The sequence below is a fragment of the Ranitomeya imitator genome, chromosome 1, assembly GCF_032444005.1.
Source record: "Ranitomeya imitator isolate aRanImi1 chromosome 1, aRanImi1.pri, whole genome shotgun sequence".
Classification (NCBI taxonomy): Eukaryota; Metazoa; Chordata; class Amphibia; order Anura; family Dendrobatidae; genus Ranitomeya; species Ranitomeya imitator.
Window position 1 is genome coordinate 1,139,517,627 of NC_091282.1, and position 12,379 is coordinate 1,139,530,005.

Sequence of the window (12,379 nt, forward strand, 5' to 3'; positions counted from 1 at the left end):
CAGAGAGAATCAGCCGAAGTACCACTTGTGACCACAGGAGTGAACTCTGCCACAGAATTCACAACACTCGATGACTTTTGGTGTGTAGGTCCGGCACAATCAAAGGTGTGCGGTACCATCTTAAAAGGTTTGCAGGGGGTTGCTAAGGAGTTCGGGGTGCCATTGGCCCCCGAAAAAACGGTCGGCCCAACGTCGTGTATCTCTTTTCTGGGAATCATGATCGACACTATACGGTGGGAGTGTTGTCTCCCGAGAGAGAAGGTGGCAGCCCTGAAGGAGGAAATAGGCAGGGCCAGGAAATTTAAAAAACTGAAGCTGCGGGAGGTGCAGTCTTTGCTGGGGAGTTTAAATTTTGCATGTCGAGTCATGCCAATGGGCAGGATATTCACGAGGAGATTGGCGACGGCCGGCGTAAAATCGCCGCATCATTATGTGCGACTGACGGCAGATAACAAGGCAGATCTGGCGGTTTGGGGCACATTTTTAGAAAAGTACAATGGGCTTTCCTTGTTGATGGAAGGGGGATGTTGTAATTCGGATATGGAATTATACACGGATGCGGCGGGCAGTCATGGTTTTGGAGCTTACTGTCAGGGGCAGTGGTGCGCGGCAGCATGGCCAGAGGAATGGGTGCGCTCAGGGCTGACAAAAAACATTGCATTATTGAAAATTTTCCCAATACTGGTGGCGGTAACATTATGGGGAGATCAGCTGAAGAACCGAAAGGTTAGGTTTAAGTGCGATAACATGGGAGTGGTCATGGCCATAAATAATATCACCGCATCTTCGCCACCAGTAATTAGAGTATTGAGACAGCTGGTGTTGGAATGCTTAGTTATCAATGCTCATATTACAGCATCTCATGTTCCAGGAGAATTTAACTCGATCGCTGATGCACTTTCTCGTTTTCAGTGGCAGCGGTTTCGGGCGTTGGCCCTCGAAGCAGAAGAAGAGGGCTTACCCTGCCCTCTCGGACTATGGAGCGTGGCATCAGGGCTGCCGAATCGCTGATCAAGTCATCCGTAACAAGTAGCACGTGGGCGGCGTACGGGCGGTCGTGGAGGCAGTGGGAACAATGGCTAGGCCGTGGGAGCGAGGAATTGTCAGAGGAGGAACAGATTGGGGTGTTATTGATGGGAATTAGGCGGGCCGCAGATGATAGCTGGTCAGCGGCAAAAGTTAGTCAACTGATTGCAGGGCTAGCATTTGGGTTTAAGCTGAGGAACAGAGCTGATTTGACAAAGAGTTTTTTAGTTAGACAGGCCTTAAAAGGTTACCGTAAGGGAAGGTTTAGAAAGGACGGCAGGCGGCCCGTGTCATTCGGCATGTTAGAAGAACTAGGAAGGCAGTTAGAGGTGGTGTGCAGGACACAATTTGAGACTGACCTGTTTAGGTTGGCTTTTTCACTTGCATTCTTTGGAGCTATGAGGGTAGGGGAACTGGTAGCACCAGGCAAGGACATAGCGGGGGGCATACTAGCCGAAGACATTATAAAGACAAAAGGGGGGTTGGAAATTTAGATTAGGAGATCGAAGACAGACCAAAATGGAAAAGGAAAAAAGGTGTTATTGGGAAAAGTCAGCGGTTCTAACATGTGTCCGTGGAAATGTTTCGATATTTTCTCGGCAGCCAGGCCTAAACAAGGGGGACCGCTGCTATGTCACGAGGATGGGTCATTTTTGTCCAGGTATCAATTTATCAAAGTATTCCGGATATGTGTGGTAAAGGCAGGTATGGATCCTGGCAGATACACAGGCCATTCATTTAGGATCGGGGCAGCAACGGAGGCCGCGGTGGGTGGGCTGAGCCCGGAGACAGTGAAGCGAATTGGCCGGTGGGAGTCGCAACGGTACAGGTCTTACGTACGACCTCAAGGTTACGAGGCAGGGATTCCCCTCAGAGTTGGTACATCACACTAATTTCTTTTGGTTTGTTACAGGACAAGTCCCGATCGTCATCTGGATCTTAGGACATTCATACGTTTACTGGGGAGCACAGCGGGCTGACAGGCGGACAGGCGGGAGGCAGCTAGGTATTGCAAGAGATAGGGCGGTGATCAGGTGGTTGGGATATCGGGGTTTAACATGGGGCCGCATACTGCACGAGTTTTACCGGGCGGTGGACCTCTACGGGGTCCCAGATATATTAGTATTACATGCCGGGGGTAATGACGTGGGGGCTAGCTCGGGAAAAAGGCTGAGTGCCAAAATCAGAAGGGATGTAGGACAACTTGGGTTAGCATGTCCAAACTTGAGGCTAGTATGGTCTGACATGGTACCTAGAAGAAAGTGGCGAGGGGAACGGTCAGTTGGAAAGATTAACAAAGCCCGGGTAAAAGTTAACAAAGAGGTATCTAAGTTTGTGTCACGAAACGGAGGGGTGACGATACGCCATGCAGGCCTGGATTCCACAGAGAGAGATTGCTGGTTAGGGGACGGGGTGCACTTGAACACCGCGGGCACTGACCTATGGATTGAGGGCTTGCTTGAGGGTATACGGAAGGCCACAGCAGGGTTTGTTGGTGGGGTCTCGAGCACTTGAAGGGGGGTCAAGTGCTCTCGGTGTGGCGTTGGTGGGTCCTCAAAGCTGGCGGAAAAGTTCGGTAAAGGGGGGATTCTTGCATTGCGGGACCCCCCCACCGTGGATAGTTACTTTGTTGGTGGTCTGGTGATACCTGCGTGATACCCGACGAGGCAGGTCGGGGTCACGTTATCGGGGGACCCAGAGGGCCACCTGATGTTGGAGGTCGGGTGCGCGGTACCGATGGGTGGGTACCTGACAATGGAAGTCGGGTACAGGCTAACGGTGTGGAGGCAACCTCTCCCCTCAAATCATGGTGCTTCCGAGCATGGGAAAAACGCGGCTGGAAGTAAGGCCGAGAGGGAAGAGGCAGTGCCGACGGGATAATCACCAGACCAGGATCGGGTTAGCTTTGAGGGCCTCACCAAGGGTCTTTTGATTATTAATATTAATAATAAATTGGCTGCTGTGGCCGTTATTATCCAAAAATACGGGTGTGGTGTGGTTATTCAAGAAAGGTCTGGGGAGTCACGGGGAGTCAACCGTGCCTAGGTCAAGTAACCCCCGGATAAGGCACGGAGGGTCCGAAAGGAGGGGGCCATGACCGGGCAGGTTGCAAGTGACGGAGATAAGTAGGGGTTAAGAAAAAGGCAGTGGGACGGCAGGGGGGGTTGGGAGGGAGAGAAGTAGTAGGGGATTAAGCAAAGGGGAAGTGACATAGGGGAAGTGACCAGGACGAGGAAAAGCGGGGGGGGGCACACGGGGGGGTTAAAAAAGGACGCAAGGAGGAGCCGGACCCTCTTTCCCTCAGGATGTCCGGACAGCAAGCCCCACCCACCCAGCCCAGAGGAAAAGAAGGAAGTTATTTGGCAGTTACCTTTAAGCCCAGGGGAAGGGCAGTCCATCACCATGGTTCCCTGGAGGTTTCCCCCACAGGGGTTTTTTCCTCTCCTGACTGGTGGCGGATAGCTCTTCGTGAGCACGAGGTTCTGTTACATCATTGTTATGAGGATTGGAGCGTAGGTGGGTCCTCAAAGCTGGCGGAAAAGTTCGGTAAAGGCTGGATTCTTGCATTGCGGGACCCCCCCCCTACCGTGGATAGTTACTTTGCTGGTGGTCTGGTGATACCTGCGTGATACCCGACGAGGCAGGTCGGGGTCACGTTATCGGGGGACCCAGAGGGCCACCTGATGTTGGAGGTCGGGTGCGTGGTACCGATGGGTGGGTACCTGACGATGGAAGTCGGGTACAGGCTAACGGTGTGGAGGCAACCTCTCCCCTCAAATCATGGTGCTTCCGAGCATGGGAAAAGCGCGGCTGGAAGTAAGGCTGAGAGGGAAGAGGCAGTGCCGACGGGATAATCACCAGACCAGGATCGGGTTAGCTTTGAGGGCCTCACCAAGGGTCTTTTGATTATTAATATTAATAATAAATTGGCTGCTGTGGCCGTTATTATCCAAAAATACGGGTGTGGTGTGGTTATTCAAGAAAGGTCTGGGGAGTCACGGGGAGTCAACCGTGCCTAGGTCAAGGATTTTGAATGTCTTTTAACCCCTTCACGACCTTAGACATATCCATACATGTAAGTTAGGAAGGACTTTCTGACCTTGAAGGTATGAATACGTCTTGGTGATTTTGCTTGCACAGGAGCTACGGACGTGTGATCGTCGCCAGGTATTGCATGAATCTGACAGCTGACACCCGACTCTCACTGGCACGAGCGGTGCCAGAATTGCTGCTGGCAATTTAACCCACTAAATGCTGTGATCAATATCGATCGCAGCATTTAAAAGGCAGGCAGACGGAGGGCGCTCACTCCCCCTGCTATCGACGCCCCCGTGACTTCATCGGGAGGGGCCGATAGTAGTCATGGTAACCCAACATCATTATGACGTCATCCGGGTCACCAGGGCTATCAAGCTAGTCAGATCATGCATATTGTATGGTATAACTAGTTTGTGTCAGTGCTGCACTGACAGTTATAAAACATTGCAATGCTCGTAAATTGCTATGCTTTATAACTGCAATCAGAGCTGTGAAAGTGAAAGTCACAGTAAAAAAGTTAAAATAAAATTGTAAAAATATTGTTTTTTAAATCACAAAATAATGTAAAAAAAAATTAAAATGTATTGTACACATAAATGTTTTTATAGAAAAATTAAAAAGTACATATATTAGGTGTCGCAATATCCAGAACCACCCGACCTATAAAAATATCTCACTAGTTAACCCCTTCAGTGAGCATCGTAAAAAAAATAATGAGGGAAAAACTATGCTTTCTCATCATACTGCCAAACAAAAAGTGGAATGAAATTCAATAAAAAAATAAAAATGTAAATAAAAATGGTATAGCTGAAAACATTATTTTGTCCTGCAATAAACAAGGTGCCATACAGTTCCATCGGCAGAAAAAAGTTACAACTTTCAGAATAAAGCGATGCAAAAATAATTATTTTTTCTATAAAATAGTTGTCATTGTGTAAAAGCGTCAAAACATAAAAAACAATATAAATGTGGTATCGCTGTAATTGTACTCGCACAAAGAATAAAGCTGCCTTTCAATTTTACCACATTCAGAACGTCATAAAAAAATATCCAGAATTGCTGTTCTATTGTTCATTCTGCCTCTCAAAAATCAGAATAGAAAGTGATCAAAAATATCATGCACCCGAAAATGGTACCAATAAAAACAGCAAATCGTCCCACAAAAAACAAGACCTCACATGACTTTGTCAGCAGAAATATAAAAAAATTGGAGCTCTCAAAATATGATGATACAAAACCTAATTTATGCAAAAAAAAAGCTTCTTTTAGTGTGTGACAGCAACCAAACAGAAAAAAACTATCTGGTACCACTGTAATCGCACTAACCAGAAGAATAAAGTCGCCACATCACTTATACAGCTCGAAGAACGGCATATAAAATGTATATAACCAGTTCTCTTTACCTGCTGTTGATTCTGCCTCCCAAAGATCACAGTAAGGCCGGCCTCACACTCAGCGTATGAAAATACGGTCCGTATACTACGGCCGTAATACGCTGAAAAGTCCCGAAAATAGTGGTCCGTAGCTCCTCCGTAGGCAGGGTGTGTCAGCGTATTTTGCGCATGGCATCCTCCGTATGTAATCCGTATGTCATCCGTACTGCGTGTTTTTATCGCAGGCTTGCAAAACCAACATACGGATATACAAGGGATCCATGTGTTAAAAAAAACAAAAACATATATACTGTCTATATATATATATATATGTGTCAGTAGACACATATATGTATATATATTAATATTTCATCCAGCGCGATATAGCAGAAAGCCGGTAATTCAATTACCGGCTTTTGCTTTCTCCTTCCTAAACCCGACATGATATGAGACATGGTTTACATACAGTAAACCATCTCATATCCCCATTTTTTTTGCATATTCCACACTACTAATGTTAGTAGTGTGTCTATGCAAAATTTGGCCGTTCTTAGCTTTTAAATTAAAGGGTTAAATGGCGGAAAAAATTGGCGTGGGCTCCTGCACAATTTTCTCCGCCAGAGTAGTAAAGCCAGTGACTGAAGGCAGATATTAACAGCCTGGAGAGGGTCCATGGTTATTGGCCCCCCCTAGCTAAAAACATCTGCCCCCAGCCACCCCAGAAAAGGCACATCTGGAAGATGCGCCTATTCTGGCACTTGGCCACTCTCTTCCCATTCCCGTGTAGCGGTGCAATATGGGGTAATGAAGGGTTAATGCTACCTTGCTATTGTAAGGTGACATTAAGCCAAATTAATAATGGAGAGGCGTCAATTATGACACCTATCCATTATTAATCCAATACTAGGAAAGGGTTAAAAAAAACACACACACACATTATTAAAAATTAATTTAATGAAAAAATCACAAAGGTTGTTGTATTAATTTATTCTACTCTCAATCCACTCACTGAAGACCCTCGATCTGTAAATAAAAAAAAATAATAAACCAACAATATCCTTACCTTCCGAGGATCTGTCACGTCCAACGATGTAAATCCATCTGAAGGGGTTAAATTATTTTGCAGCCAGGAGTTCTGCTAATGCAGCGCTACTCCTGTCTGCAAAAGCCCGGAGAATGTAGGTAAAGTAGGTCATTGACCTATATTTACCTGCATTTGCGGTGAGGCGCCCTCTGCTGGCTGTTCCTAGATCGTGGGAACTTTCCTAGAAAGTTCCCTGGCTCGAGTTCATATGAGGACAACCAGCAGAAGGCGCCCTCTTATGATCTCGAGCCTGTAAACGCGTGCAAACGCTGCGTTTTTTAGACGCATGTGTTTTTGGATGTGGTGAAAAAAACGCGGCGTTTTGACGCGTTTACATTCGTTTTTTCATGCGTTTGCGTTTTTTAAACGCATGATGAGAAGTGTGTGACAGCTGCCAATCATCAAAATCAAGTAAAAATCCCACTATAAACAGAAATAGCTAGGGTTAGGGTTAGGGATCCTAACCCTAAAGGGATCCTAACCCTTAGGGTTAGGGGTAGGGTTAGGGTTAGGATCCCTAGGGTTAGGGGTAGGGTTAGGGTTAGGATCCCTAGGGGTAGGGTTAGGGGTAGGGTTAGGATCCCTAGGGTTAGGGTTAGGATCCCTTTATCACCTTTATGGTGGGGGGGTGGCATATCAGTGTGTTTTCTGTTTTTTTTTCTATAAAAACACATGCGTTTTTAACGCAACCGAACGCATGTGCTTAAAAACGCATGCGTTTCCATTGACTCCAATGCATTTTTGCCACAAAAAAATGCATACGAACGCATGCGGTTTTTTTGCGTCAAAAAAACGCCTCTGAAAATTACTACATGTTGCATTTCTGCAAAAGAGCGCATGCAGCAAAAAAACGCATGCATTCAAAAACGCGACCAAACGCGTATAAAAAAACGCATGCGTTTTTAATGTTAAACATAGCTGCAGATAAAAACGCAAGTGTGAAACCAGCCTCACAAATATATGATAAGTCTACATACCAAAAAACGCACAATAAATATAAAGGCAGAATGTCATATCACATGGCATGTATGGAGGACAGAGCAACCTAATGGAAATCCACTAAGATAAATGGGGATAGAGTACGTCACATATCACAGGCAAAAACAGACCAGGATGTGAGTGGGAAGTAACATGTAATAACCCGGCCACATTATAATAAAGGTGACAGTGCAACGCCAAAAGTACATAGGGATGAAATGATAGGCATATCTTACCCGTGGACGCCGTGACCCACCGCACAGATACCTGCTCACATTTATCCTGCACTCTGCGCTGAGCCCTTACACCAGGGTTTTCATGTAAATCTCTGAAATATGTGATTCAGATGGAACCCCTGGCAATAGATTCACTTCAATGAGGCAGATGGAGTTACTTTGGATTTTGTCTGGCCTATGATCTGACTGTGTCCGTCTTTTTGGGCAAGTGTAAAAGCACGGTCGACAACAGTTTTGGGCACCTCTGAAAAGATGGATACCACTGAACAGAGGCCAGACGGACTCCAGAGTAACTCTGCAGCTTCATTATAGTGAATGGATCCCTTGGGGGTTTCATCTGAAACACATCACTCGGAGATATAGATGGAAACCCCAATGTAATTGCTCAACGTAGAGCGCCAGATCAATCTGATTTAAAATGTTCCCAATAAAAGCTTCAACTCAATCCACAACAAAAGCAGCTGACCCAGTTATAATCTGATTTATCATCTGCCCATTTACCTGGGTCCTGTTCCTGTCTTCCCCTGTGACTCCGCTCGTTATAGTACTCGCTCTCCTTGTTGTGACCCCTTGGTGTTTGACTCAGCTTGTCCTCTGACCTGTTTGACTGTCTTGCAGAGGCCAGACGGACTCCAGAGTAACTCTGCAGCTTCATTATAATGAATGGATCGCTTGTCCTCTGACCTGTTTGACTGTCTTGCATCTCTGGCTTTCCTGCTCCCGATCGGCTCTGACCTCTTTGGCTTATTTCTGACCACATGTATTGCTGTGACCTCGGGTGCTTCATTCCCTCTCTGTTGCTGACCCGTATTTTTCTGACTACTCTTTCATCACCTAGTGGCTCCTGCCTGCTGCTTTGTGATTTCACTGGGAATGTACCTGTTTTCCTTCACCCGCACCCCCTTGGTGGAAGTTGTGTGCTACTGCACTGCAGCAGGCATTACAAATTTTTTTTTTCATTTTCAGAGTTCAACGTTATAAACTTCTGTGAAGCACCGGGAGGTTCAAATTGTTTACCACAAGTCTGAATAAATTCCTTGAGGGGTCTAGTTTCCAAAATGGCATAACTTGTGAGGGGTTTCCGCTGTTTAAGCACATCAGGTGTTCTCCAACACCTATTTGACATCCACTAACCATTCCAGGCAATTTTGCATTCAAAAAGTCAAATGGCGCTCCTTCTCTTCTAAGCCCTGCCGTGCGCCCAAACAGTAGTTTTCCCCCACATATTTTTTTTTAATCTCGTGAAAATAAAAAAATTGGGGCAAAAAGAACATTTTTGTGGAAAAATTTGATTTTTATTTTAACATCTCAGCGTTATAAACTTCTGTGAAGCAACTTGGGGTTGAATGTGCTCATCACACATCTAGATACAGTCCTTGAGGGTCTACTTTCCAAATTAGGGTCACTTGTGGAGGATTTCAACTATTAAGGCACATCAGGTACTTTACAAACGTGACATGGCGTCTGTTAATGATTCCAGCAAGAAAAGATAAGTAATTATTATTCCATTAGACATATGTTGCCAAAATAAAAGCCATAAAAAAAATCTATATACAATATATAACTAGTAATTACATTTATATAATGCATAGAAGTGCTAAAGCTTACCTACCCCAATGACTGGCAGCGAGCCTGAATCAATAAAAGCTACAACCAGCCAGCATTGTACCCACCCAATCAGCAACTTCACTGCCTGTATATATTAGGTTTTCCATAGGGGCAGCACGGTGGCGTAGTGATTAGCACTGCAGCCTTGCAGCGCTGGAGTCCTGGGTTCTAATCCCACCCAGGACAACATCTGCAAAGAGTTTGTATGTTCTTTCCGTGTTTGCGTGGGTTTCCTCTGGGTACTCCGGTTTCCTCCCACATTCCAAAGACATACTGATAGGGAATTTAGATTGTGACCCCCATCGGGGACAGCGATGATAATGTGTGCAAAATGTAAAGTGCTGCGGAATATGTTAGCGCTATATAAAAAAAGAAAAGATTATAACTGCAGAATTAAAAAAAAACTAAAAAAAAAAAACAGTTTCTGGATTCTATAACAGCAGATCCCACCTCTGGAATCTACACCTTTGTGGATAACAGAGGTCCTGAATTCCCCAAATTAACCGGTGAAGAACCCCATTCTCCACATAGATGTGAGTTCCAGAGATGGGACCAATATAGATTTGACAGCTCTAGCATGAATGACCAAGATCCAAGGTAGGAATATCTCATAGATTAATAAGGAATACCTTTCCAGAGCATTTTCCTCCTGTTTTACAACAACACAGCAGGAAATTCAGATTATTCTCTATACATTGAAAAAATAATACATTACATTTTTAGTCATAGGTTTGTATTTACTGACTTGTGAGTAGCTTTGTAAATAAATTGCATTTTAATTTTACCTTCCACTGGCTTTGAACCATAAAGCTGCAACATTATTACTCTTCCTTCGTCAAAATAATGTACAATGTAAGATAACACATCCCAGAATACTAATGGCCAAAGTAAATGCTGTAAAATCATCTAAATGCATTCTGCCTACAAGAAAGTGGGATGATTTCCACTGCAGACTACAAAATTAAAAACGCACCTTCAGATTTTGATATATACTGACTTCCAATATCAAAATCAGCCAAGTAATGCAATGTACTGTGTTTCCAATAATATTCAACTTCTCGTAGATTATGTTCAGTCACCAGGTTTTTTTTACCCAATCTTAGAACTGCATGATTTAGGAGCAGAGACTCTGAGTCTATCGATGTATGATCTACCAGTTCTGCAGATCTACCAGTTCTCTGAATGCTGAGCTCTGTATAAACCCACCCACAGCACTGATTGGCTGCTTTCTGCCTCCATTGTGCATAGGCAGAAAGCTGCCAATCAGTGGAGAGGGCAGAATTATACAGAGCTCATGAATACAGATGACTATATGGCAGTTGGTTTACTAGTCCTCTATTGTTAATCTGCTGCTGATGAAATAGTGATTTTATCAAAACTAAAGTAAGCAGCCCAGTAAGTGACACGTGGCCGCAATCAGGGTCCCTGTCTCTACAATATGCTGCTCTCAAATTCGGACTGATGGTGACTGATTCTAAACCACCTTGGTCAAGTCAAAATAAAGCACCACTCATGCATTTATCTGTTATTATTGCGGTGCTGGAATTGTGCTACTAATCTAAGTACCCTGCCCCCAGTCTTATACTTACCAGCTGCCATCTTCATCTGTTATCGGTAACGCTCCTGTCGACTTCTAAAGGTTGTGACCCGATGGATCACTCCAGTGTTTGCTGGGTGAGTCGGTCATCAGTACTCAGTGTAAGTGTAGGAAAGACAGAAGGAGGCCAGAATAAGGTTCCCGTAGACTTAGACTGAGAGCTTGTGACCGTAACCTCTCAATTCCGGTAAGTCAGAAGTTGCAGTCATAAGATGCCAGGATCGGAGCGGTGCCAGGAAAAGCTGAAGACAGTGGCTGGTGAGTATAATACTAGGGGCAGGGAACTTACATTAGTGGCACCACTCCAGCGCTGAACTAAATAAAAAAACACTGGAGTGGTGCTTTAATAATAACACAATTACATGCACTTACCCCAAGATAATGGCCATCAATGAATACAACAGGTAGAGATGGCATTTCAGACACCCGGCGACATCTCTCGTCAACCTCTTTTCCATATTCACTGTTAAGGGCAATATTCTTTTCCTCAAATTTTACTCTGTGATTCTGGAAGATTTTCCGGACAATTTCACACCTCTCAAAAGTGTTTCTTACCACACGCAGACTTGTAGTGTAAATCACAATCCGCCCATATTCTAAGGTGGTAGTGGACTGCAAGAAATGAAGTTTTGTATTACAAAATGTGAGGGGACAGAGAGAACCAAATAATATTACCTTAATGTAAATGAATGCAAAGTATATTTAAATGCTGTTTTCTTAATATTAAGCACAACATTTTCCATTCTATAACCTGTATCAAAGCTACGTCAAATAATTAGTATTATTTTACCAAATTACCAGGCTAACAACATTTGTATTATTTTATGTAATTTCATATTCTAGATGCAGAGCTGCCATCAGGACATTACTGACCTTACTCCTGAATGGGGCCTGGTAAGAATAAGCCCCTTCTTGTGCTTGTGCTCACCGGCCCTAGGGTGTAATAGAGTGGAGTGTGCCGCGGCGCACACCTCGGGGCTGGGAGCTTTCCTGGAGCTCCACAGCCATCAAACCTGAATGGCTGCACAGCTGCAGCTCCTTCCACCTTTTCTGGATATCTGGGCAAGTGATGGAATGTGCGCAATGACAGCATCGTGTACGTGCCTGCATGTAAGTTCGTCACTGGCCTTTGCCAGGACACTAGAGCTGTGCCTGCAGGGGATCATAAGTGAGGTATTAAAAAAGTTTTTTTTATAGATATATAAAATTAATTAAATGGGTGAGGAGGATCACAAATAATGAAGGGAGGAGGGACTTCAAATGATGAAAAGAGGGGGAGGGGGACTGCAAAGGATGAAGTGAAGGGGAACTGCAAATGATGAATTGGGGAGGGGAGACTGCAAATGATGAAGTGGGGGGACTGCAAAGGTTGAAGTGAGGGAGACTGCAATTGAAGCGAATGATGAATTGAGAGTGGGGGACAGGGGAGAGCAATTGA

At 44.8% G+C, this 12,379-nt stretch overlaps 1 protein-coding gene across 1 annotated transcript in view; it reads right to left on the reverse strand.

Moving 5' to 3' along the window:
• Nucleotides 1-12,379, reverse strand: part of GRXCR1 (glutaredoxin and cysteine rich domain containing 1) — a 117,151-nt gene that overhangs the window by 53,178 nt on the left and 51,594 nt on the right. The window contains exon 2 of the mRNA XM_069745788.1: nucleotides 11,314-11,553. Coding sequence (XP_069601889.1) covers nucleotides 11,314-11,553 — 240 coding nt within the window. The remainder of the gene's footprint in view (nucleotides 1-11,313; nucleotides 11,554-12,379) is intronic.